Source organism: Rhamphochromis longiceps, linkage group LG8 (assembly GCF_057381845.1).
Source record: "Rhamphochromis longiceps isolate RC_006_pf linkage group LG8, R_longiceps_female_GT1.1, whole genome shotgun sequence".
NCBI lineage: Eukaryota > Metazoa > Chordata > Actinopteri > Cichliformes > Cichlidae > Rhamphochromis > Rhamphochromis longiceps.
This window is the reverse complement of record NC_140564.1, coordinates 30942958-30970723: the sequence shown is the minus strand read 5'-3', so window position 1 is coordinate 30970723 and position 27766 is coordinate 30942958. Positions and strand designations below refer to the sequence as shown.

The 27766-nt window shown below is 38.3% G+C and overlaps 2 protein-coding genes and 1 long non-coding RNA gene across 8 annotated transcripts in view; 1 reads left to right on the top strand and 2 right to left on the bottom strand.

Moving 5' to 3' along the window:
- Positions 1 to 6168, bottom strand: part of calcoco2 (calcium binding and coiled-coil domain 2) — a 14463-nt gene extending 8295 nt beyond the window's left edge. Inside the window, exons 1-4 of one of the 4 annotated variants that reach the window (XM_085417012.1) lie at positions 6076 to 6168; positions 1673 to 1856; positions 1483 to 1585; positions 675 to 835 (exon numbers count right to left, since the gene is read on the bottom strand). In XM_085417012.1, the coding sequence (XP_085273138.1) occupies positions 675 to 835; positions 1483 to 1585; positions 1673 to 1843 (435 nt within the window). In that variant the 5' untranslated portion in view covers positions 1844 to 1856; positions 6076 to 6168. Of the gene's footprint in view, positions 1 to 674; positions 836 to 1482; positions 1586 to 1672; positions 1857 to 2007; positions 2277 to 2336; positions 2443 to 6075 lie in introns of those variants that run through there. The other 3 variants (XM_085417011.1, XM_085417010.1, XM_085417013.1) reach the window with 3 other exon arrangements.
- Positions 4548 to 25723, top strand: ttll6 (tubulin tyrosine ligase-like family, member 6). Of its 3 annotated transcripts, none has more exons than XM_085417008.1 (18): positions 4548 to 4676; positions 6739 to 6890; positions 8347 to 8421; positions 10259 to 10408; positions 12724 to 12764; positions 13599 to 13717; positions 14905 to 15035; positions 15418 to 15574; positions 15664 to 15807; positions 16112 to 16197; positions 16287 to 16512; positions 17442 to 17620; positions 17719 to 17907; positions 23074 to 23233; positions 23507 to 23806; positions 23902 to 23958; positions 24745 to 24883; positions 25485 to 25723. In XM_085417008.1, the coding sequence occupies exons 6-18, from the start codon at positions 13637 to 13639 to the stop codon at positions 25721 to 25723; spliced, it is 2088 nt and encodes a 695-aa protein (XP_085273134.1). In that variant the 5' UTR covers positions 4548 to 4676; positions 6739 to 6890; positions 8347 to 8421; positions 10259 to 10408; positions 12724 to 12764; positions 13599 to 13636. The 3 variants fall into 3 exon arrangements, with proteins under 3 accessions (XP_085273134.1, XP_085273133.1, XP_085273132.1); XM_085417007.1 differs by having other exon boundaries at positions 10231 to 10408; positions 12727 to 12764; positions 14905 to 15020; XM_085417006.1 differs by having other exon boundaries at positions 10231 to 10408; positions 12727 to 12764.
- Positions 25350 to 27766, bottom strand: LOC146664022 (uncharacterized). The gene is made up of 2 exons (XR_014913087.1): positions 27613 to 27766; positions 25350 to 25819 (listed from the first exon to the last, which is right to left on the bottom strand). It is a non-coding gene; the product is annotated as an uncharacterized LOC146664022 (long non-coding RNA).

The following is a 27766-nucleotide window of genomic DNA, read 5'->3' as shown; positions in this document are numbered from 1 at the left end:
ATTTGTGAGGCTATGAAAGCGCTTTGAAGCTTGAAGAAGTAATTTGAAAGGTGGCGAGTGTATGTGGGCAAAAGGCTTTCTTTTTTTCATGCCGTTTTAAATTTTTGATTCATTAACGTGGCATATGAGGCGTCTTTATTTGCTGTACAGTCACAAAACTGAGCTCCATATTTTAAGATGGTTTTAAGGTGGTCCTGTTTTTGTGTCTTGCAGCTTCATTTCTGGATGTCAGAAAACTTCCTACAGCTTAGTTACTCCAAATATAGGTACTTTTAGCTTTGTTATTTCCCACAGCAGATGGATTCACAAAGATTTGGAATGGCACTTGTGAACCTCTGAGGCTGTAAACCTCTTTTATTTGGCCTTACATACCTGACCTGCAGCTAGGAAATTAAAACAGGCCCTTCAACATCAAGCTCCGCCCACCATCTGGGTGTGATCTGTAACTCTGAGCTTTGCTTTGACATACATATCAACAAGGTGACGTTGCCATGCTTTCACCAAGTGAAAAATATTGCACAATTTATGCATCTTTTTCCTTGTCGTCATCTGCTGTAATACCCTCTAATCAGAGTCTCGAAACCTATCTCCAGCTTGTTCAACACCACATCACTCCTCACTACATTATCCTGGCTACCCTGCCGCTTCCTTTATGTCAGGTTTAAGTCACTTACCTGTGTTGTGATAACCAGCAGGTCGTCGTCTGGGCTGATCTCCAGGCTTTGCTCCGCAGGGCTTCTGAAACAGAAAGGAGTGCTGGCTCCTCGCACCTGACCGGTGCTGTCGACGTAGCAGAACTGGTAGAACTCGATCTCATCTTTGGGAAGGTAGTAATCTGAAGGAAACGGATAACGAGATCTTGATGTCATGATGACTCAAAAACTCTCACTGCTCTTTGAAACGTTTATTATTTTGTTTCTCAATCAATAAAATGCTAAAAAATGTAAACAGATCCATATTACATTTTAAACTCCCCCAATAAACTGAACACACAAAAACCCTGAAGATGCCAGAATGATAGATTTGTTTTTACATGTTCTTGTAAAATTGGCTAAAAATGGTTTCTGATTGACAAGTTCAAAAAAAATCTAATATCAAGAAAAGTTTCATTATTATGAAAATAAGGCTCTCTAAAAGCTTAGATTTTGGTTATATAACATTGACTTTCTTGTGTGCAAAACATGGGGTACTTTCACCTCTTTGAGGCATAAAATATGTGGATACTTTATTGTAAATCTGAAAAACCAGTGATGGATTGTTTGAGCTTCTGCCATTTTAACTGGACAAAAAACAAAAAGAAAAATAGGATTCTGTGGGTGAAACCTGGATATAATCATATCTGTCTGTGCAGATCATTGACACAGCAGCTCAGGAAAAACAGATTTAATCCTAAACTGTTTGCATTTAAGACACAACTAGGGTGTACACTACAAACACAGCCAAACACATTCACCTGGAAACAGAAGTGAAAGCATTTCTTACCCTTAAAGAAAGCTTGCCTTGTCACTGTCTGTTCCCCAACTACATCTATACATGGTTCCACCCACACAAAGGTATGATAATCCTTTGTTGTGGTCCACCCCACCTGGAAAAGGGTAGAAAAGCTTAAGAAGGACATTCTTTGATTTAACATTTATAAAAAAAAGTTGAGGATTTAATTGATCCAACCCACCTTAAAGATGCCCACCCAGTCCCTAGGGTTGGGCTGGAAGGCCGCAGTGAGGGTGTAGCTGCAGGTGACGTGGGTGGACGGTGGGTATGACTGAGGGATGTCGATGAACACCACCTGGGAGAAGGTGCGCGCCAAGTGGTCTGCTACCTCTGTAGCAGTGTTGCTCTCCATGCTGAGATGCACTCTGCCAGAAAACATATAAAGGTCGATGATGAAACATTTCAGGACGCTGACAGATGAGAACAGGTACAGCAAGCTCTCGGTGTCAGGACAGAAAGCAGCAGCGGTGTTACAGGCCTCCTCCTGATGTTGCTTATTTGCTTTTGCGCACTTACCATTGTTCTATTCTTTGACTGCTTACGCTCCAAAAACGATCTGAAAATCAACTTTCCTACAACTAAAATGACTTAAATGCTATTTTTAAGACATCCCCCTTGTCAGCCGATGACCTCAAATGTGTTTTATAAACTTTTGAAGGCCGTAAACTCACGATAGATCATTAAAAAAAAAGAAAGAAGAAGAAATCGAAAGCAAAACAGCCTAAAAGACCGCACCCTGGACTTAACCGACGTCTTCCACGCATACAAGATAAAAACTACAACAGAAACTCTTCTAATAATCCTAAAATCGCAGTCAGATGTTCGGCTAAACACATGAAACTCACATATTTTCTGTCAGTACCTCGCTCCGACGTCTGCTGCTCAGGGAACTACCAGCTGAGTGCTGCCTTCACATGCTCGTCGGATATTTGTTTTGCATGCACGTAAACGTTACAAACCTCAGTGACGCAGAAGGGGCTTTTTTCGGGCATGTCACGTAAGAGCTGAAAACAATCTTTTAAAACCTCATGCCTGGGGGGGAAACTCAGAAAAACTTTTAAAGCTCTTTGCAGATGTCAGATATGAATGATTGTTATATTTGTGTAGTCCTGAGAACCTGAATAGTGCTTTAAAAAAAACAACATTTATTTAAACAATACATTTTAAACATTGTTTTAACCCTTCCCTTCAGTTTTTCATATTTTGTAATTTGTACCTCCTCCAGGCTTTCTGAAGGTCGTTCAAATTGGATGCTTTTGCCCCGATTTTAGTCCAGTCCTCGTACTTGATCATTCCTCATTTAGAGGAATGTTTTGTTTATTAACCCACTTAACACTGACCTATAACTCATTCAAGCTTGAAAGAAGCATGTAGCTGAAGTGATGAAACCATGTTGTCTACACATAACAGAAAACTGAGCAAAGAACCAATTTTAAACTGTATCTTTAGGCACTTTGTTACCATCGCAGAAACACATAATTTCTTGATATTTCTTTAGTGTGAGCTATGAAAAATACCAAAGATAACACAGTTTAACAGGTGTAAAATAGTACTTGTGCATCGACAAGATGCATATCTTATTGTAGTTTTCTCTATGTCCCTTAATTTGAGGAACGTGGAAAAGTGGAGGGTAAAGGAGACATAGCAGGTCTACACAAAAAAGATCTTTCTGACCTTTCAGTTGATTCATCTACTATTTACCGAATCCTCATCAGAAATGGTCTCAGTGTAAGGATGGCTGTCAAGAAGTCGTGCTTAATAAAGGGAAAGTGGGAGGAAGGGCAGAGGCATGCCAAATTACACCAGAGCTGGACTGAAATTCAGTGTTGACAGGTCTGATGAATCTGAACTTGAAATTAATGGACACAACCATTTGTAATACACAGTGGATGCTCTGTCATGATTTGGCGGTGGTGTTGGGATTTTGTCATCATTGTTGGAATTATGAATGCAAAGAAACAAGGTCAGATTTTGACTCACCATACAATACCATCTGGAAAGTGTCTGATTGGCAATAGTTTTATTTTTCAGCATGTCAATGGTCCCAAACACACAGCCAATGCAGTAAGACCATACAAGGAATGAAAAAAATCACAGAGTGGAACACCATCACTCATGGACTGGCCTCCATGATTCATGGCGCCCGGACCTCAGCATTATTGAAGCAGTGTGTGATCATTCCAACAGAGAACAGAGCTAAAGGCAGCCAACATCCAAAGAAGAGCGTTGAATGTCCTTCAAGACATCTCGAAAAATATTCCTGAAGACTCCTTAAAGAAATTACAAGAAAGCTGCATAAGTGTGTCAAACTGTGTGTGTATGTATGTATGTATAAATATAAATAAGTTATTCTTTTATAAGGTTGCAAGTTAAGATGAATAAAAACTACGGGCAGAATGCAATAAAATTCAAAATACAAAACTACCGAAACAGTAAGACATAACTTATAGTCAGTATGCACAAAGGCTTGGACCTCTTGTTTCAGATTATCTGTGAAGGCATTCTAATGATGGCTGCATCTTGGGAAATGTAGTCCAATTTTAACACTTTGCTTACAACTAGAGATGGAAACACAAGAGGGAGCCAGGCTCTTTTTCTGTAGTTATGACTTTAAAACCTGCAAGACTCCCAACATTTTTTACTAGCTCTTGTCATACTTTTTAAGAATTCAGTGGGTTTTCTTTTTAGCTTTTGCCACACTGAAATGTCTGTCTTTTACAAAACATCTCCTTCAAAATCCTTTTTTGCACATCTCTTTTTAAAAAACAATTTATTCGCTTTGAATACCTAAAACGATTAGGAATATACCGAAAATCTTCTATTATGTATTGTGACTGAAAACTTTTCTCTGAGTTCTGCAATAAAAACAACAACAAAAGAAAGCAAAACAAAGATTCCCAGTATTTCACGCATGGGATACGTGGTGCACCTGTTGATGCAGTTTTCCTCATCGGTGAAACAAACAACCAATCAGAAACGAGAACTCTCACACCCCGACTTGTGATTGGCTAAAAGTCTTAACAGGGTTTTCGTCTTCTTCTCGACTTCATTCATGTTTACATTTGTAGGTTATAGGGCTCCTCGGTCCTCCCAGCCAAGAGCACGACACGCCAGCAACATTAACAATACGGAAGGCTGCTCGTTTAGTGTTACTCACCGATAACAAGAGGATACCACATCCATCGGTAAATTCACATTTTGTTTCCTTTTTAAAGCTGACCGAGCTGGGGAGAGGTCGGCGTTCTGTTGCCATAGAAACAACACGTCTAGCGTCAAGCTGTGCGGTCAGTTTTCTTTGCTAGACGTTTGCTTGATTTTAAAAGCACAGATAAACTTCTTTTGTTTTTGTTTTTTACTGCACTGGGAGAAACACTCGCAACCTATCACTGAAATTTAAATTTAGAGACGTTTTTGCTTAAAAATGGCTTGAGGATGGCTCCGAAAAGAGAAGCTCTGTAAGTCTGTGCCTCCTTTCTGCGTGAGCTTATCTTCACATTTCAAGTTAGCACCTCAACACCGTGGGTAGCTTAAATTAGAGAATAAACTTGATAACATACAATACTGTACCTTAAAGAAAATGTCCACCAATGCATTTTCTTTTGAATACTTTTTACTTTTGAAAAAAAAAAAATAATAATAATAATTTGCGCCCTTTGTTTCATGCTAACCTTCAAAAAATACTTTCTAAACGTTACTGTGCCCGATCCACGCTTCTTTGCTACAAGTATAATCTAGGTGACATTTGCCAGTGGCAGTGCAGCATTTAAATGGTAATTGAAGGAATCAAAATAGTTACATTTGATGTAATGAAGCAAAACAAAAATATCTGTATCTGCAAAAAGAAGCTAAAGAAGATGCAAAATTAACACAAACGACTAAAATTTAATTATAACTAAAAAAGAAACCACAACAAGATTAGACAGCCTAAAAGGAAGTGCAAAATAAACATAAATAGCTTCAAAGAGAACAGGAACTGACTAAAAGTTACAATAAAGAGTTTGGCGTGTACTTGGTCAAAATATATATAGTCCTTATCAAAGCCACATTACAAAAGTGCTTTACAGGAGCAGCATACTACAGCAAGCATTGTGGGGAAACAGTTTGAGGACTAATCAGCTGTATGAAAAATGTACAGAAATTGTTTAGGGAATAAAAGATGGAACTTAGAAAGAAGTGACTGGCTTTTTTGATTTGATTTTCAGATTGTTCCAGAGACTCTTACTCTCATTTAATACATAGGTCAAATCCAGCCCAGTGGATGGACATTGGTTTTTACTGAACATTGTGTGGGTTATTGCTAGTTTTGCAGGCCCTTTTACTGACAAACTGAAGTAATATGTTTCTGATAAGGAATCGCCCTAAAGCTTTTCATTGTGATAACAGCAGGCTGACTGAATATGGAAAAACTCTTTATCCTTTTTGTATTGTAAATGTATGGGCCATAATTTATGTATATGTATTTCTTTGGTTTTATTGATCCACTAAAATTGGTTCCATGTGGCAAACAAACAAGCAGCTCGTCACCCCTGCATTAAACTATAATTTCCCATGAGGCTCACACACACACACATATCAGTTAAATACCTTGAACAGCATGTGCAGTCACGACTCGTCAGTTCAGTCGCTTGAAGCTTAGCAGTAGATCTTTAAAGCATCATAACAAAGATAAGTGAGTGTGGAAGGGAGTAAGATGTCAGCTGATTATTAATTAATGTTGATTGACTGATTAATCAAGGCGTCTGATCAGTGCCAGCTTGTAGCCTCACCAGATTTTGTGCTACTCTGTCACCTCATCATTATTGTCCAGGCCCGTTATGTCTAATTAAGACATGTTCAGTAGCAAGGTACAGTGTCGCGTTTCTACTTTTTATTCTTCTTTGCCAAATGTTTGGCCTACATCTTCTCTTCTGTCTTCATGCTCCGGCTGAAGGTGCTTCGTTTCAGCTTGGCCAGGAAGATCGATGTCCAGCCTGTTCACTTACACCACACACTGCTGCAGCTCTTTTCAGCACAGATTTAAATTTAACAAGTCGAGGCGTTGAAAAGCACTTCTCCTATTTCACCGAACAAATGTCAGGGATTATACCTCTCCACTTGCTCCCCACTAAGATCTCTCAATCTTTTCAGGAGGGATTGGGTTTTTTATTTTTTGTCCCCACTGTTTCTAATTGGTCACCAGATCCACTGCTTGAGTCAAACTAAGTAAGTCAATCTGAGCTGATGATACAAATCTGCTTTTTTTTTAAGGCTCCAGAGGTACAGAGATGTGGCTCACCTGTTTGCTTGTTGAGGAGTGTGGCAGTGTCTTACGAAGCTCTTGAAGCTGAGATCCGTGATTCAAAGAGGTGTGGACAAAGGGGGAGCAACACCCTCTAATATCGATGACTTCACCAGTGCAGGTAAGTAAGAACTTTATCAAAGGATGATGAGACACTATTGAGCTGTCAGTTTATCAGATACACTAGCATAGAACTGAAAACAGTCAAATGCAACAGGTTTTGAGTGCTAAAAGCCCAAATATTAGTTGTCATTCAACAGAACCACAAACTTCACCTTAGAAATGACAAAAACTCAGCAGATTGTGTCAAGATATGTCCAATCATAATCAGGAAAGGCAAACTGGGGCGGTAGATTGCCACTCTCAAGGCTTCAGGTCTATGTCAGGGTGACGGACAGAATCATATGTCCCTTGGACAATCCTTGGATTCACGATTGCAGTTTTGTCCCAGCCCTATCTCCTCTCAGGGCTGTCTGAGGGCACATACGAGTTTGCCCAACCCATCTATGTGAGTTTTGTAGGAAAAGACATTCGACCACATGTCTCTTTGTGGGTTGTAGTTTTCATGAGGTATTCAACCCCTGTTCCACCACAGTAAGAGCTTGGTTTGGATTAAATAAATCAGACTCATTACTGTAGATGTTGGACTTCACCAGGGCTTCCCTTTTTCAACAATTCTGTTCATAATTTTAGGATAGAATAGGTGCAGCCAAAGGTTGGAGGGTCTTGGGGTTTTATACAACGATGTTCTGTTGGTTTCATAGAGCAACAACCTGCAGCTTGTGCTGGGGTGGTTTATGAATTGGCTGGGATGAGAATTAACACCTCCATGTGCTAACAGGATGGAGTGTCCACTACAGGGCTAGAAGGAGTTTATGCTTCCAGTAGAGGAGTTTAAGTATCTCAGGGTTTCGTTCACAAGCGAGAGGAGATGAAAGCAGGAAGCTGACAGATGGAATGACACATTTGCAGTAATACAGATAATGTACTGATCTTATGTGATAGAGAAAAGTCAGAACGTGAAAGCAAAGCTGTCGACTTACTGGTCAGTCAAGGTCTGGGTCGACACACGACATAGTGGAGAGATTATGTCTCTCAGCTGGCCAGGGGATTACTTGGTATCCCCTCAGGAGAGCTGGAGGAGGTGGCTAAGGAGAGGCAGGTCTGGGTCTTTGTTCAGTCTGCTGCCCTCATGACCTGGATAAGTGTCAAAGTGTCTGAAAATGGATGGATGGCTGGATGGATGCACACGTGAATTATCCCAATACTGCTGAATTAAACTGGGTTAGTTTGAGTTACCATTCACCACCGAAATCAGTCAAGTGACAGAGTTCCTCTTTGAATCTTTTTGAACTGTTAGCAGTTTGTAGACTTGGATTTATTAGCTTGTGCAAATGATATAGACTTAATTTTGCATTTTTAATTAATTGAACTGAATTGAATTTACTTTATTTAAACAACTTGATACAATTGAGAAAGGGTTTTGCAGCCTGGTGCATGTGTATATGTGAAAAAATCCATATGAAGTTGTATGTATGTTTTTTTTCTATGTATACTTTTTCTCATTTGCATTGCAGTACCTGCTTTTGTTGAACACTGAAGGAGAGCCTTGGAGAAATCCTTCACGGGGCTGTAACTGAATCTGGGCTGAGGTCAGTGGGGTGTTTCAAGCCAGTGTAAAGCTCACAGTTCAGGGTCAGGATTATCCAGATCATTGGATCCGAGTGCTGTTACCTGGCACCGTAACCTCCCACTGTGTGTACCTGTGGTGTCCCTTTTTAATGCCACCAACCTGCAGTATTCTGTCACGATCATTACCAGGAGTTCACTTGAACTCACCTTGACCCTGTAAGACGCCAGACAAGAGTCAGAGGCGAACGGCTGAGACGCTGCTGTGACAGTGACTCAGTTTAGGTCAGAATGCAGAAAGATGTTTACAGAAGAACACGTAAATAACCCGAGTTAAGACCTGTATATTGTCTTTGTGTATTTCACACAAAGCCACACTAATAGGATAGAATTATCCACGCTAAATGAATCGTATATTGTATACTGAGGACTAATTATAGACAACAGAGGTGTGTACTATGAACCAAGTTCAACATAGTAAGGCTTTCTTTTCATTGGCTTTCTTGACAAAAACAAGTCAGAGATAAGAGGTTATCAACAGTGTGTACTCCTCCTGACTGTTTCAAAATTGTGATTAAAGTCATAAAAACGACAATCCTTTTGCTATCAGGATGCGTCAGAACACTCTTCCTTGAAGAGATAAGCTTTTCAGAGTCAGTAAGTTTAAATCACCTCTGATTGTCTGATTTTAGTCTTATATTTTTAATCTTTATGTTTTGTAGTTTGTTTGTTTTTTTTAATATATGTGAATTGACATTTGGCTGTCTGGTTAAGTCTAAACTATCCTGCTTTCCGCTTCCTTCAAAGCAAGTTGTAAACCCCTTTAAATGTACTGCAGGAATAAAGTAAATTATTATTATTATTATTATTATTATTATTATTATTATTATTATTATTATCTTATTGTTATTTTAGATATAATGAAAAAACATTCAAAATGTTTGCTGATTGCTTTTAATTAGTAGTAGTAGTAGTAAATAATTTTCCTCTAAAAGTTATGTTTCTATGCAGCCTCTTTGCTTTTATTAAATTTCCCCCATATATCTCAGTTCAGGATTCTCTGAGTGCCATGTCTCTCTGCTTATACTTGCAGTGATACCTGCTACTTATATAAAATTACAAATAACTTGTGTGATGTTTATCTGGAAGAGTGTATTGGTGATCATTTCAGTGTGGTCATTTAGTAAAAGTGCTTTTAGGCTCGACAGTTTCCTGTCAAAAAACTTGATGATCAGGGTGATCGAGACAGCGAATGGTGCTTTGTGCTGCCTTTCTACTCCCAGTCGAAGGCAGGATGTTGTTGAGGAGATAAACTGTATAATATAAAAAGATAAATCTGTCACTTCAACAGGGAAAATGGGGAAGGGATACTACTAAAAGACAACATCTGAAGAATGAATAGACTGAGATATTTTCACTGGTGTCCATGTATTGCTTCCTTACACCACTTATGTGTATTTTTAATTTACGTTATAAAAAGCAGTAAAAGTAAAAAAGTGTCACACTTTAGCACTTCTGCTTGGTATTAGGATCATTTCCCCTCACTGTGGCTGTAGTATTACCCACTCCCTGTATCTGTACTGCCACAATAACCCTTGAATGCCAGCCTGTGACAGCACGCTGACAGCCAGAGCACTCACCTGATGAGAGAGATGGAAACAGAAACATGATTCCACGCGTGCACTTACAGCATGTAATTTGTTCTATTTGATTGAATTTCATTGTGTGGCTGTATGGCACATACCATTCAGAATGAGAGATATGAGTGTTGGAAAATTGATCATTTTTCTGTTTGTGTCACAATTTCATGAAGTTTTTGGCATGCCTTGCAGGTCAGCTGAGCACATGTTTCTCATTCAGGATGGGTCTACCTCTGGACAGCCCAGAAAGAAACACCGACACACATAAATGTGAGCAGCGGGGTGAGGGAGAGGAGAGCGAAAGCCAAACTGAATCTTACAAATGCATGCCGCAACCCGTCAACAAGCAGAGAAGGAAAAGCAAGAAGAGGTACTTTACTGCAAGAGCTCGTCCATACGATGGCAATTCTGAAAAAGTTTGAACGCTGTATAAAATGTGAATGCAAGCAAAATGCAATGTTTTGCAAAGATCATAAACCTGTATTTTATTCACAAAAGAACATGAACTGAGAAAATGTGCCATTTTTTTTTTATAAAAATATTAGCGCTTTCTGAATTTGATGGCAGCAACATGTCTCAAAAAAGTTGGTAAGGGGCAACAAAAGGCTCAAATATATTCTTAAATTGGTAATCTTTCCAGAATTAAAATATTTATTGAATTTATTGACTATAATTAAAACAAAAGAGAGAAACTATAAATTAAAAATTAATCTAATATGTATACAGATCATAAAATGATACCTTTGAAATGTTGGGTTAATTCTTTTCAAAGTTTTGTTAAGTGGGTGTAACTCACTATTCTGTAAAATTGGCTGCTTTGGCTCCTCCAACCAGACAAAATTCTTTCAAAAGAGTGTGTCCATTATTCAAATTGCACTTCCAACCTTACATGGGTTGATCGTGAACCTATGAGTTTTTAAGATGAGAAAAGTAATAATTAAGAAATGTCAACTTGGTAACTGAAGTTAAATGTTAATTTCCTTATTTTTGTCATGTGTTAATGTGTAGCTGCAGGGTGCAGACTCAGAGGCAGGACTGCACTCAAAACAGCTTTTAATACAAAAATACCAAAACTCAGACTAAACAGGAATTAATTATATGGACAATATATGCACAGGAAGGAAGCAGGGCAGAGAGGAAACACCTGGGCAACCCGGGTGAAGAGAATCTAACTGATGAGAGACACATGAGAAAAGGGACTATCAAAATAAGACACGAACCATAACAAACTCAGAGACAGAGGCCCAGACAAGACACACACACACTTGACACAGGAACAGAGTAACAGAACACCGAGACATGACTGAAAGAGGACACAAGACTAATCTGAGAGAACAGACAACCACAGAGCGAGATCACAGATGAGGATAACCCAATATTACAAACTAAACAAAGAAGATAAACAGATACACACTATGACCTTGACATGAAACTGGACACAGACCAAAGGCAAACAAATACAGAGACAAAGACTGACTACTCACAGATACAGAACAAGGGTGACACAAGAGTGAAACTAACACTGATACAGAACTAAGGACCGGAAATATAAATAGCAAAACTTGGAAGTACAAGGAAAGCAACATTAAACTATAAAGACAACATGCCATGGAACAAGAAAAAATCCAAAAATAAACCAAAAAACATAAAACACATCACCTAAAAACCTAGGATGCTAACAGTTTTGAGTGTGGAGTAATTTAGAAGGATGTCACGTGAACTCAATATAAGTATTTGATGCTAAAAAGAAACATTTTACAAGTAATTAGCTTAATTAGCAACAAGTTGTTAACATGATGGGGCTGTAGAGAGAGGCTCACCTCAAAAAAGCGTGGTTATAAATTGTGATACAGATATCAGGATATTGTTACGGTCAAAATCAACATTAGATGCCTGTGTGATCTTTGAGCCCTCAGGTGGCACGGCCTTAAAAACAGGCATGGTTTTGTCATTGAAATACACAGACTACACAGGCTCAGGGACACTTCCAGAAAACACTGTCTGTGAACACAGTTCACCGTATCATCCATGAATGGGATTAATCCATATGCTACCTATGTCCATTTAATTCTGGATCCCTTTTTGTAATCACCCAGCTGTGCTTGAATTAGAATATCCCCAGAAATGTGCTCTTAGATTTCCTTCCATCTTACTTTGTAATTTGAGTTGCAACAGCAAAATAGAGCCCCTAATTGTGCCAGAGTATAATAATCTTTTAATCACAGTAATGTAAGCTCTCCCTTGCTCTTTGCCAGTATAAGAGTTTGAAATCTTATTCTGGGTTTTTCCCTTGCCAACTGTAGCACAATAATAATTTCTCCCATTTACTGAACTGTTTGTCATTTATTTCTGTTGAGAGTGTTTGAAATAGATATAACACGTTTGATATGTTTTCAGTGTTCTATTGTGAATAAAATATGTATTTATGAGATTTGCATATCATTGCACTCTGTTTTCATTTACATTTTACACAGCATCAACTACTTCTGGGGTTGTACTTTTGCTGTTATCTCCCTTTGCAGGTATATTAACTGCCAAGCACCCTGTCAGTTATGATTCTATAACTCGTCCTGGAGGCTCTTAAGGTCTCTTTTCTCACTTATCCTCATCGTTCAGGAGAGCAAAACGAGGCACTGTGCAGCACAGCAGATGTCTGTCCCTCTTTCTGTCTCTCTTGTCTTTCAGATGACTGTGGATCAACCTCACCAACTGCAAATATGAAAGTGGTACGTCTGCTAGAGATCACTAAATCATATATGTCCAATTTTAAGTTGTTTCTAGCTAGACAAGGCTGAATACAAATACTACAGATGTCAAATAGATAAAAGCATGTGGACAGTGCTTTTTCCATTTGGATCTCTGCTGTAAATCCTTATTTTCATCATATATACAGTATTATAGAGATGTATGATCATATTGAGCGTGGGCAAGTTTCAAATAATGAAGTCACAATGCACTAAAAGCTCACCCTGATTTCATCATTGAGTGTTTAGTGTTTAATGTTTCAGACAGCTCTAAACACTCAGTTTCATATTTTATATTCCTCCTCTCAGCGTGAGCAGGGAAACTTCAAATCTGCTATTTACGAGGGGCAGCCAATCAGAACAATCATGGCTGAAAGGTTTCAGGAAGTTGATTAACTGAGGGGTCACACAAGGCTCGATATAAAATAAATATATAAAATCCCAAATGTGAAATGTGAAATATTCACATGATTACTTAACAGACTTTGTAAAACACATCAAATTCACACAATACAAAACAAAAAGGTTCAGTAACAGATAAAGCATCTAATAACTGCACAGTAAAATACCACCAATAATCCAGTCCTACTTTTAAAACTGCCAGGAATTAAAAAAAACAAAACAAAACAACAACATCTAAATAATAACGGTAATTTTTATAAAGTTTGTCTCACTCTATGTATTTCATTTAAAAAAAACAGCTTCTTTTTTTTTACAATACACTTTAAAACACTGTACAAGCAGAGAGGGGCCTCTGGTTGCCTGTGGGAAACAGATGGAGCGCTGTTAAGATGCTAAATGCTTGATTTGTCACAGTGTGGCGAGCTGCTCGTAGATACGGCCTCAGAGAGGCGATGGACGGTGAAGATTGGACGCTGTTCTGGACCGACTGCTCAGTGTCTCTAGACCGTGTTAAGGACATGAAGCGTTACCAGGTAATCAATGCACCTAACTAACCTAACACCTCCATCACTGCCATCATCAGAAAAGATTATTGATGCTTCATTTGATTATTTATTGATTAAATGTGTGATTGTATTTGTGAAGCGGAAAATTCATCAGTTTCTTCAAACTATGACATTTTTCTAAATATCTTTACCAATGAAATGATGATGTACATGTCCTTTTTCAGTCCATGCTTTCAATTTGCCATCATACTGGGTAATTCGATGCAGTCAGCCTGACTCTCTTTGACCATGAGTAATTTATTAAAGTAGATTTGTTCGAGATCCTATCTATCTATCATACATTAGCTAGCCTACATTAATATTATTTAGGTTTCTCTTGTGTTGTCAAAACACTTCTGGCCTGTTGCAGCATGGATATTACACCACTGGAGTTGTGCGCTGGTGTCTAGCACTGGGACTTTGGTAGCGGTTGTGGGGTGGGAGCTCTGTGTATCAGACTTGTTTAAAAGATGTAACTAACTACTGTGATATCACCCAGTGTTTAGTGAAGTCTTGAGCTGAGTGTTTTTACCATCAACAGCGTGGTGTTTTTAAACCAGATGTTACAAAAAGCCATGGACATCTACGAGCTACTTTGGGTTGTTCCTCTATTTACAGGGGGTCACCGCAGTAGGTCACTCTGCATGTTTGATTTTCTAGATTTTTTAAATTTATTTACTTTTTCTTCCTGGTTGGGTTTTGCGTCTCCGTTTGGGAAACCTTTCACTTGTTTAAACCCATCCCAAAAAGAGCGATGAGGCCAAGGACTGTCTTCTCATAGACTTCTGTTCATCTTGAGCTGTTTGCAGTGCGAGTCATCACTCCCTGCTGGCTGTTAGAAATAATGCAGGTTTAAGGCACTTCTGCACAGGGTTCACTATTCAGGCTCTGGAGCTACATCTACTGCATCTGCTACACTGTTAGGTGTGTTCTTCTGTTGCTCAGTTGGGATCGGGGGAATTTGAAGTCTAGATCACAGATGTGGGCTCTTTGCCATGTTCCTCTTGATATTTCTGAGCAATATGTCTGAAAGCAACAGCAATATAAATGCCAGGACCTGAAATTCCAAGCAGAACACTCCATGATCAGTGCTTGTGATTTTAAATTGGTGACTGATTGTTTAATATATATTGTAGGCGACTGTCCTGTAATGCCGTGTAAACCTGTCTTTGCAGAAAATAAACCATTTCCCGGGGATGAGCGAGATCTGCCGCAAGGATTCTCTGGCCAGAAACATGAACCGCATGCTGAAGCTCTTTCCCAAAGATTACAACATCTTCCCCAGAACATGGTGCCTTCCTGCAGAGTCAGTCTGCACTTTCCACTCTGTTTTATTTCCTCCCAAAATCTATCTACCACATTTTTGAAAACTACAAAATAAAAATAAGAAAGACAAAAAACCCTCTAGTGCACAAATTCAACAAAACAAACAAAAACAGAAACAGGAGTTTTGTTTTTTTAATTATTATTCTGGCTCTAAATCTTCCACGTATTTTAAAAAGGATCACTAAACCTTTTCAAACACCTCTTATGTAACCTTCAGTATTAATATAATTCTTTCTCATCCAGTGCGTGACGTTAGATCTGTGAGGTTCCCCCCCCCCCCCCAAAACAATGTTGTTAATATTTAGGAATTAAAAAGATAATAGGTTCACTCATCTGTGTTCATCCTCTCTATCTCACTGCAGTTACAGCGACTTCCATGCTTACACCAGGGCCAAAAAACACAAGACGTATATCTGTAAGCCTGACACCGGTTGTCAAGGCAAAGGCATCTTCATCACCAAATCCAGTAAAGACATCAAACCTGGAGAACATATGATCTGCCAGGTTTACATCTCCAGGGTGAGCAAACGGGTGCAACGCATAAAACACCTGCAACAAAATGCACAGTGTATGATGCTTTTTCTGTTCTTTATAAATGACCTCTTCAGCCTTTCATCATTGATGGGTACAAGTTTGACCTGCGTGTCTACGTGCTCGTGACGTCATGTGACCCATTCAGCATTTTCATTTTCAAGGAGGGCCTGGCTCGCTTCTGCACCACAAAGTACAGCGAACCAATGCTCAGCAATGTGGTAAGAACTGTTAAAGATGGACTGACCGGTGCCTGGGCTGACTTATAGAGACACACTTATTTAGGTCCAGTTAACTCTGCATATATCTCTGGAAGTAAATCTATGGAGAATTTTCAGAATAAAAGCCCCAAGTTAGTGATAGGAATTTGGCAGAATAGTTAAAATGGTCAGTTTATCTGTTTGTTTTTGTTTTTTTTATATTTTGTATCATATTTTATTTGATTTTGATTTTATTGATTGTTGTATACGTGTTCCTGTGAGTTTAATTACTTAAATAAATAGTAACTAGTCTCTCTAACATTAGGATGACGTGTGTATGCATCTCACCAACTATTCCATCAACAAGCACAGCGAGAATTTTGTCCGTGATGAGGATTCTGGGAGCAAACGGTGAATACTGCTCACACTGAAGATGGTGCATGATGCGGTACATCGCCAACGCTCTTTAAAGAATCCGTGTTCATTGTTGTTCCGTTCAGAAAGCTGTCCGCCCTGAACAAGCTCCTGGAGTCCATGAACTACAGCACAGAGAAGATGTGGAGCGACATCGAGGACGTGATCATAAAGACTCTGATCTCGGCCCATCCCATACTCAAGCATAACTACCAAACGTGTTTCCCCAACCACACCACCGGCAGCGCATGCTTTGAGATCCTAGGCTTCGATGTACTGTTGGATCACCGGCTCAAACCCTGGGTGTTGGAGGTGACAGACCAGTTACACAATACTGTAAAACAAGCATATATGTGATTGTTACTCATTCAGCCTCACTTTCTCATGTTCTGGAAAGCCGTATGATTCTTGACTGAAAGGTTAGAAAAACATTATGGTCTATTTTCTCTGTCAGCTATCTCCAGGTCTTTACTGAAGCTTTATTCCATTAACTAAAATATAAGCCTAATGGAAATATTCTGCATGTGTTGTACCAAATATACCATTAATTTGTTGTCTTTGGGTCTTTGGTAGCCTGATTCATGGACATGTTTTAATCCACAAATCAATACAGTCTCTCAAGTAGTCTATTGGGATGCTTTTGGGTTTTTTACTACTCATATTATTTTCTTTAAAAGTCTGTCTTTTGACAAAATAGCCTTTATTTATTTTTAAATAAAGGCTATTAATCCCAGCTTTAATCCCAGCCCATTCTTCAATGGTCTCTCTCCCAAGCTTCTTGAGATTTGTTTGTCTTCTGGGGACAGACCTTGGTCTTAAGTTCACTTCACAGATTTTCAATGTGATTCAAGGCTTTTTTCCAGGCCAGTCAATAACATTCCCTTTGGTCTTCTGAAGGTAGTTCTTTACCAAGATAAGAGCCAGATGAATGCCGGGACACGTATAAATGACACAAACACATCTGATCCCAAACAAATAATAACAGTCAAATTCTGTAATTAAAGAAAAAATAAAAGTTAGGGTATGTTTGTATTTTTGAAACAACAACTGGGTGTGAGGTCGACATTTGCATTGTGCCCTTTATAAATCTTATAGATCTTGAATTACAAAAAAGTTGGGTAAACATGAATTGGTGAATGGATTAAGTTAGCTTGAATTCAGCCAAATTTGTTCAGACCTGTGTGTGTGTGTGTGTGTGTGTGTGTGTGTGTGTGTGTGTGTCTGAATATATTTATGTCCAGGTGAATCACTCCCCAAGTTTTACCACTGACTCCCAGCTGGACCGCGAGGTGAAGGATGCTTTGCTGTACGACACTCTGGTTCTCATCAACCTGAGCGCTTGCGATCGTCGTAAGATTACTAAAGAGGAGAGACGCAAGGTGAAGGAAAGGCTGCAGCAGCACCGCTCCAGAGAGGCCAGGTACGGTGAACAGATATGGTGTGAAGTTTTCCCAAGGTCACACACACCACACATCTGTAGTGAAGGTTAGTGTTTCCGTGTGTGTATTTTATCGGCAGGTCAGAGGAGCTGCGTCAGTGCCAGGCAGCCACGGTGAAGCAGATGGAGAGGTACGAGGCCAAACACCTGGGAGGCTTCAAGAGGATTTATCCCAGAGAGGGAGGGGAGAAATACGACAAGTACTTTAAACACAGCAGCTCGCTCTTCCACGAGACGGCGGCATCAAAGGCCAGAGAGGAGTGTGCCAGGTACCTCCAGCGTGCTGTCAGTACACTCAGTACAGTTCAGCAAAGAGCAGGTGCTGCGAGTTACGCACAGACCGTTTCTGAAGTCATCCACACAGACACAAAGAAATAAGTAAAATAAAAAAGAAAGCAGAGGGAACACTCCAGTGCAGGGAGAACTGAATTATTCTGCCTAGTTTCCATATAAATACAGACACTTGGGTAATAATAATAATTTTTATTCATACAGCACTTCTAACATTTATGCAGGAGAACTAAATTAACATCTCTGCTGTTATTTAAAGGGATAGTACAGTGAGAAGACTTTATAAAATAATATTTATCATAAAAAGACCACAAAGATCGCAAAAAACTTAAATTTCTAGCTTAACCTGTGCGAGGTAATAATTTCTCATCTTGTGACAAGTGGTAGAAAAACTTAGCTGATTAGCAAGATGGATGATAAAATGAACATAATAAATAGGAAAATATAAATAATTGGGATTTATCATAAATCTTTTTAATCACTGTATGTGTGACGATGTCCGTGCAAAGTTTTTGTTCAGACTGGCTCGCTCAGTAACGAGGTATTAGGTTACATACAGGCATAGATGCATATAGGCTACAATCATTATAACAAGATATTTACTCCTTACAACTGATACATTTTTATTAATAATTTACATTAAAAAATGCAAAAAGAATCTGGATCAAGTTTTTGTAATGTGAAGATCCAAATCATAATAAGTTTAATATTTTGTGATTTTGAATTCTTTGCTGGTAGATTTTTATGAGCTCTGTGAATTTTAATTTACATTTCAAGATGTAATCTTACAAATTGCTTGACTGATAAATAAAAACACTTACATTAAATACAAATATTAAATATTTTTGCAAATGTGTTTGCTGATTGGTAATAAAACACTGGACAAATATTCAAATATGCAGTGTGCTTACTTACTAAAATCTAAATTAAAGATAAATTGTGATTTTTTTTTTTTTTTTTTTTTTTTTCCAATGAAGGAAAAGGAATAGACGACATTTTAAATATTTTATTTGGAATGTTGCCTAAAAAATGCATAGCAATTCATTTATCTATTTTCCGCACTATAAGGCACACTTAAAATCCTTGAATTTTCTCAAAAATCGGCAGTGCACCTTATAATCTGGTGGCCTTATCTATGAATTCTGGCTGTGTTTACTGACCTCGAAACGATTTTATGTGGTACACGGCGCTCAAAAATCTGTCAAAAAATGTTTTAGGACTTTGCTAAGCTATGAAGCCTGATGGATTGTCTGAGCGTTATGGGTACTGTAGTCAGGAGCCTTGCGACTCATAGTAATCTGGGTCCAAAACTCAGTCGCGTCAGGCCCCAAACGAACACTGTGTAAATTATTTTATCTTTAATAAAAATGATCAGTGTCGCTGCTTTACCAGGTGTAACAATTAAGTTTAACATCCAGGCATCCATGAAAACAGAATTTATTAAATTTAACGGAGTTAGAAGTTAGCAGGAAGGTAGCAGAAAGTTAGCTCGCTAGTTACCTAAACATGTTACCAAGCATGTTCTGACTGAGAGATTTCTGGGCAAAAATAAAACGTACAGCTCTGCTATCACTTCCAACATGAATGAAAACAGAAAACTAAACAGCAGTGACGTTTGTAGGGTTACTGAAGTTGGACTAGCTGGTATATAATGCTGTGCTAGTGATCGCTAGCGACACAGCTATGTTAGCATATCAAAGCATAACACAGTGAACCTGGAGAATGAATGCTAACTTTTTTCCACTTGCTATAAGTTCCCGGTGTTTGTTTGTTTTGACAAATGCAATCACTTGGAAAATTGCTGTATACCAAATTTCAGTAGGGGAGAACAACTGAGATAATCCAGCCACAATATGAGGTTAGTCATTGATGTAAAATAAGATAACCTTTATTAGTCCCACACATGGGAAAATTTGTTTTGTTACAGCAGAAAGTGGACAGTGCAAAATTACATAGCAAAAATTAGAAAAACACTGGAACAACATATACTGTTGTTCCAGTGTTTATAGAGCAGCTACCAGAGAATTCAACATTAATGAATCAATGGTATGGAAGTGGAAGAAGCAAGAGGAATTAGTTGAGTAATGTTTGACTTATCTGACTGTTTTGTTTTGTTTAATGCGCTTTATAATCCGGCTTGCCTTATGTATGAAAACGGACCCGTTTGTCGACAGTGCACAGATCCCGTGCGCCTTATGGTCCGAAAAATACGGTACTATGATTGCAGTTCATTTAAAGAATTTTTAAATAATCAAATGAAAATCTTATAACATGAGACTAAAATGTGCCCCTAAGTGGTTCTCTGGTGACCTTTTTAAGAAAAATGTGACTGCATTTACATAAACATAACCTTTTAAGAATGTAGCTTCATATATTTTTGTAGCTTGCATCAAAGTATTTAAACCCAAGTTTTCAGAGTTCAGTGCTCACACTGAACTCTGAAAACTTGGGTTTAAATACTTTGATGCAAGCTACAAAAATGAGATACAGCTATTGTTAGAAAGTCGTGTATTTAAATGCAAGTAGAACTAAAGAACAAGACATCAGTGATTTAAAAAAAAATAAAATAAAAACAGCAGACTGTGATAGGTGGATGAAAAAACATGCACATAAGTAGTATCACTAATAATTAAGCACAGACTAAACTGTACTACAGTACAAAAATACAGTACAGTACGAAGACTAGTAAAAGAAAAATGCGATTATTGTTTTCAGTTTTCTTAGTAGATGTTTCACATAGGTCTTAAAATATTCCAGATTCCAGGATCTTTGGAAGCCAGTTCAGGTGGTTGTGATCCTCAAATCATGACCTTGTTCTAAATCCAATCATTTTTATTGATGATGATGATGATGATGATGATGATGATGATAATAATAATAACAATATATGAATCAATAATGCAAATATGTTCTTCCAAATGTGGATTAATTTTGCCTTTTTAAAAGTGGAAAATATTCGTGTTCTGTATATAGACACAAATCAGTCAATCTATTACATACAGGTTGTCATGGCACCAAAATTGAAAGACAGCTAGAGAAAGTAATGACAAAGTGCTCAAAGTTTTTTCTGAGACCATTAATGCAATTGGGTCCTAGTTTCTATTAATTTTGGTTCCCTATTGTATTACTTGTTTTTTTTGTTTACTTATAAATTAGTTTAGTTGTATAAGTTCCCTTCTTGTTCCCCAAGTCTCTTCTCTGTGTTTTTTTTTTTTTCTCCTTTTGTGTCTGCTTTGTGAAGTCAGTTGTGTCTTTGTGTTTATCTTTTTGTGTGTTTGTCTCAGTTTTAGGTTTCCTCTTTTATTTTTCTAGTCCCTTGTCTTACGTGCATTGTGTGAAGTTTTGTTTCCCTTTGTTGCATTATTAGATTCTGTTCACCTGTGTCTTTTTTACCCCAGATGTTTCCTCTCTCTTTACCTCATCTGTGTTTGTCTGTAAGTCCTCAGTTTTACTCAGTTCTTTGCCATGTCCTCCTTATCCCATGTGTTCCCCCTGGCGACTCCGTTGTGAATCCCTCGCCGCTGCTCTACATTAGTGTGTATTCTGTATTTTTGTCCTCAGCACTTCCTTCCTTAGGTCACATCTCTGTCTTAGGAGCGTTTGGGTCTGTCTCTTACCTCCCGTACAGATAATCCATGAAAGGCTGATGCAGAAAAAAGTTGAGGCCATCTCAGTTTTGATTTGTCGCTCCTGGAAATGATACGTAGCCAGTCGCTTCTTTGCCGGTAGTGTGATCACACTCAGCTGTACATGCAGACATGCCTCGGGGTGATTTAATATGTGCAAACATTATGGAATAATTGAACAAATTGAAGGATTTAAACCTGTCCTAATAAAACAGAATTTAATAGTGCGTAATCCTGCCACCAAATTATGTGCAGTCATGGAATAAATTTCCCTTTAAGACGCTGATGACACTCCGCTGCATGTGCCTGTAATTCTCACGTTATTAAATTAAAAGGCCCCTGTGTCTGCCATGAAAAACTGGGTGTCACATCGTTTCCTGCTACTAACTATGATTAGCCAACAGTTTAGATAGCAGTTTGATCAAATAGTAGAGATTCTGGACAACTATGATTTCTCAAAGGGCAAGTGTTTGTCGTCGTGTTCGATCCTGCTCTCTGCTGTGATCGTCACATCGAAGACCACCTGTTTCCACCTACACGCTTAAATCTGCTCTGCTGTGTGCTCACTTTCATGCAGACTTCTCAGATATTTCCTAAAACAGTCTTCACTTGTCTTCATGACAGTTTAGTTGTTTTTTTACAGCAATGCCATGGTCTTTTTAGTGCAGTTTTCTGGTTTCTGTTTTTGTTAATACGCTCAGTCCCATATTTATCTCTCTACGATAGATACACCTTCAGCTTTCTTTGTATTTTGGGTTACTATTCCAGCCGTGTCTCCATGTGAGTTTTTCACCTCTGTGTGTGGTTTGGTTCTTTTGTTATTTGGTGTTTTATTTTGGTAGTCATCATTTGTCATCTGTGCTTTGTATTTTTATTCCTCCCTTGTGATTGTGTTAATTAAGTTCCTGTTTCCTGCATTTCATGATAAAAAGGAACCAAATGCACGATATATATATAAATATAAATAAAGCAAAACATTAATGGCTGATTCCACCTAAAAACTAATTTAAAAGTTGAAAACAAACATTCTGTCTTTTTATTTATTTATTTTTTAACAAAATAAAAATGGAAGATGAGGAAACTAAAATGTAGAGACAGAGTGCATCATGGAGACAGCAGGAAAATGTGAACAGGCAAAAATCTGTTTCAAAATAAAATACAAGACGGGAAACCAAAATAAGTTGTTCTCTGCATTAAAAAAAGAAAAAGAAAAGAAACTAATAATAATACAATTATAAGTAAATGTGGATGAGATTTATCAGATTTAACTGGTTATTTTACAGAAGTGATCACTGGAGTTTAAGTTTTTATTTATTTATTCAAATTAAGATTAATGGACTTGCAGAAGGATCCGAGTTTCTTTTTCTACACTCAATATTTGTCCTCTGTGGGTTTTTAAAAAAAAAAAAACATCTAAAACAAGAGTACCATAATAAAGCTAAAAAAGTGATTTAATTTGTTTAAATACTTTAAATTATTCTCAAAGTGGTTCTGAAATGTGTGCTTTTATTCTTTTAGGCAACAGCTGCAGGAGCTGCGTCTGAAGCAGGAGCAGAATGAGCACTACCAAAGGAGAGGCCGGAGGAGAGACTCGCAGGGGGAGACTGCAGGGGAAGGAGTCAAACCACGAAGGGCCCCATCAGCCCCGACCCCCATTTCTAACTGCGACCCAGCATTGGTGAGGCTGTGTTTGAAGATGCAGTACCCAAATGTAACCACAAGAGGGAGACACAGCTTCAGTCCGTGATGAATGGCTTTGACTCTGGCTGGTCTTTCTGTCAGAGTATTCTTTAGATTATCTAAATAATATTCTTGATCATTTTATTTAGTTTTAAATAAACAGATTTTATTTTCAGTACAGCAAACCAATGATATTCTCATATATTTTAAAAACCTGCATATACATCTTAGCAATAAAAACTATTTGATTTAAATGTTCTTTCCCCTCCAGCCTCCTGTGTCCGGCCTGTCAGCAGCTCCGGAGTCTGCAGAGGTCCAAGAAGAGGAGCAGGAGCATCTGGATAAGGAGGAGGAGGAGGAGAAGGTGGTGGAAGAGAGGGAGGAGGAGAAAAAAGTGGTATTAATAGGCGACCACGAGCAGCTCGGCGTGCTGTACCAGAGGCAAAAACTATTGCAGGACCTCGGGGTGGTGAGCCAGATCCAGCAGCTGCTGCAGGGCCACAGAGAGGGAGGGGGAGCAAACGACTTCTGCTCCCAGCAGCAGAGAAATCATCAAAGGCAACACAGGAAGGTAAGGCCTGACCACCAGTCCATGCAAAATAAACCATTTCTCATTTATTGTGAGTATTATTAACTGACAGTTGCCATCATCCTTTTTTATTTCAGTTGGATTCACTGACACATTTTTGTCAAAGGACTAAAGAGCAGGACATACCTGTGCAGGTACTCTCCAGCCAAATGAATCCACTGCTCTTCTTTCTTTATTTTAAATCAGTGCTCATAATCTTAAGAAATTAATCATGTCAGCTGCCCTGTCTCTTTAACTTTCAACTTTAATAGGTGGTCAGCCTTTCTTCCTCAGTCTTAATAGAGAATTAAAGGAAAAAGAACATTTTCTATGATTGTTTTGTAGCTTCTCATTCCTCACCAGGACTGCAACAGCACTTATTTTCACTGCTTATTTTCAGTTTTTATTTTAAAGATTAATTTATTTGTCAGTGTATTAAAATATTAAAAAGAACACTTTTAGTTTATTATTATATATGATTAAAACCCCCAGCAAACTATCATTTATGAACAGCCTGAACCAGTGAAAACGTTTTATTTTTACTCTTATAATAATTAATAGTTGATTAAAATCCATGATAATTAATGTTGTTTTGAGCAACAAGTTGATTTAATCCGTTATTCTTTGCATGTCTGTTTGTAACACATAGTGTTATTCAGGCTTTGCTCTGGATTTTGAGTTGAAGAAACATTTTCCTCGGCATGCAAAGCTCAGGTTGTTTGTAAATTTGATGGTTTTTACCTCTGAAAGTGATGAAATCCAAAACACATCAGCGTCAGCGGTTCAGCAGCGGTTTGAATATATAAACAGCCAAAAATAATCATCAGAGGAGAATGAATGAAGTGGGTTAACAGTTCATAACCCTGACTGATAATTCACTGTGCTGAATAATCATTATGGCACAGAATCTAAACGGCATCGTTTTATCGCTGTGTTCGCAGCAGCTCGGGTCCGTCATGACTCAGCAGCGTTTCCTCCGGCCCACTGTGCACCGCAGCTGCCCGAACGGCGAGTCCAAGAGCCACGGCAGAGCGGGAGAAATACGCCGGATCGTCAGCCCCCAGCAGGCGTCCTGGCCAGGTAACCATACTGAGATCTCAGATCAGCCACAGAGAGGTAACGCTGGTTCATTTTCAGCCTAACAGCCAGCTTCTGCAGGCTTTTCTCTCCAGCTCCTGCTTCCTGTTTACTAAGGAGGCTTTGGTACGACTGTAACACTGGAGATGTATAAATAATACTGAATTTAATGTCTTTTCCCCTCCTGCTGTTTTCTGTTTTCCGAAACATGAACATCACTTGAAGAAAATGTAGAAATACATTTTTTTTTAATCACCAAAAATGCATAAAAAATTAAAATACACGGGAGAAGTGTTTAAATCTACATAAAATTACCATCTACCATTAAAATTACCATGAAAATATTAAAACATTTATTTACTGTGTCCCATTTTGGGGTTTTTTTAAAAACATTTTTATAAATAAATAATCAGGCTGTGCTATTAAAACATCAGAAAACACAATGGGCTCTTGTGGAAATGGTAATAGCATTTATACAGAGATTTCTTTTTTTTTTTTATATATATATATATTAACTATTCAGAGTGGTGTGTGTGTGTGTGTGTGTGTGTGTGTGTGTGTGTGTGTGTGTGTGTGTGTGTGTGTGTGTGTGTGTTTGTCTCAGACTTCTTCTTTCTTCTGTTTTCAGTCAGCGACTCTCTGAGCAGCTTCTACACCGACGCCCGGTCCCGTCCCGGCATCCCGACCATAAACTGCATCTCCAAAGGAGGCCCTCGATGCACCAACGACGTGTCCCACGACCCCGACGCCCTGCGCAGCCTGCTCGTCATCTCCACGTGCGTCCCGCTGCTCCGGAGGCCTGGCTTCCCTCACAGAGCGACCCAGCACGGTAAAGGGCAGTGAGGGCAGCGGGACCGCCGACCTCACGAAGCCCCTCCGAGTCCAGACCTGCAGCTCTCACCTCACACTGAAGCTGCTCCACAGAGAAATACAAAGAGCCTTGAAGAGAGAAAATTCAGAAATACACAATGCCTTTGATGAACATGGATGTTTGTATATAGCTTTTATACCTGCAAACCAGCTGCCTGCCACTGAATGAGCTCCAGCTCAGTATTTTTTTTAAATACTGACTCTTTGTACTCAGATTTATCCATTAAATCTAACCTGATGCATAAATCTGAGATAGATGTTTAATATTTTTGCTCTGAGGATGAATTATTTCAAACAGAGTGCCAAAATAAAAGCATGCTGGGTTAACATGATATTGAAATCTTTTACTCTGGAAGAAAAAAATGTGATTCTAATAAACTCACTGATTTATATGAACATAAACTGGCTCAGCTAAACTGAAACTATTAAAGGTTCATTATTTAATATTAAATTTAGTTTGAAAAGCTTCACACTGGGGGACATTAAGGATAAAAGCCAGCTGCTCTCATGTTTGTGCAGTCAAGTATTGAAAATAACTTTATTTGCGCTGATGATCAATAAAATGTCTTTTTTTTCAAGTGATTTAGTTTAATCGTCTTTATTGTCACTTTCTGCAAAAAATAAGATTAAAAAAATCTACTTTTTAAAAGTAATAAATATTCTTTCTGTGATTACATTTTAACACATTTTTTTCTAAATAGTTTTAAATTTCTTTTTGATGGTGATTGCCTCCTTTCGTCTCGACGGCTTTCAGATAAGAGGCCATAAAGTTTTACAGCTTCTCTGGATCCGGTTTCTTTGTAGCTGGCTGAGAGCAAGGTACCAATAAACTAAAAAAAAGAAAAAGATCAAATGCGTTGAGAAATTATTCGATATTATTTTAAAATGTGAGGAAGTGTTTTCATTACTGATAAATATAAATATTTAGTATCGAGTCCACTTGCATTATAAAGCGCCTGAGCTGTTTTCTGCAAGCTCCTGTGAAACTCGGGGGTTTACAGACGAATTTAATTAATTATAATTATATTTATCTTTTTAAAAAAATTAAAATCTGGGGGGTAAATTTAGGAGTCAATAAAGGATTAAACTATGGCCTAAATAAGACGGTACCTGTGGAAGTGTTGGGTTTTTTTGTTTGTTTTTTTTGTTTTTTATTTTAGACTTTAATGAAATGAAAACGTTAATTCATATGTTTTAACATTTTGTGTTTAAATCTTAGCCTAAATTTTAATGAAAAGGCGCTATTATATTGGACTTTGCGTCTCTTTGAGGGAGAAAAATGAAAGCGATGGGGAGAATGTTTTGTATTTCAGGAATTTATGGTTTTATTGCGTCTATAAATGTCGGAAATCCTCTCTGTCAGTGTAAAACACCAGAATACCGACTGAAAGAATACTTTAAAAAAAATAACAACAAATCAAATCGGAAATGACTCATTAGAAACAACAAGAAAAAAAGATGAATACGTTTTTAAGGCCCAAACGAGGGAAAGTTTCATTCTGAAGTTGGGCTGTTTCAAGTTTTTCTGACCTTAAAATCCGCCTCAGGATGGCAGTTAAGCTCATTCCCATCTTTGGCCAATTTGATCTGGAGGAATTTCTCCACATTTGGAGAGATTATAATAGTCTTAATGCAAATAATCTTCACGCCTGGAGCCTTTTTATTTTAGAAAAATAAGAAGACTCAATCACCCGCGTCTGCGGTTTGGAGATTACATGATTATTTTTTCCTGAAAGTGACACATTTGACAAAATGCAGGAGGAAGGACTGGAGCCAGATTCACTTCCTGTTATTCGATTTGAATTTTTGGGTACGCGAATAAGACCACTGCCGTGGTTAGAGATCAATAAGAAGCTACAAACCTTTCTCCAACCAGATGGATCAGAACCGAGAGCGCATCCTTCCCCGCAGACCACCCTCACACCTCCACATCTTGACCCGTTTCTACCATATTGACGCAAAATTTAAACATTTCAATCTTTGGGAGAAAATAAAGATGGCGGTGAGGAAAGCGCG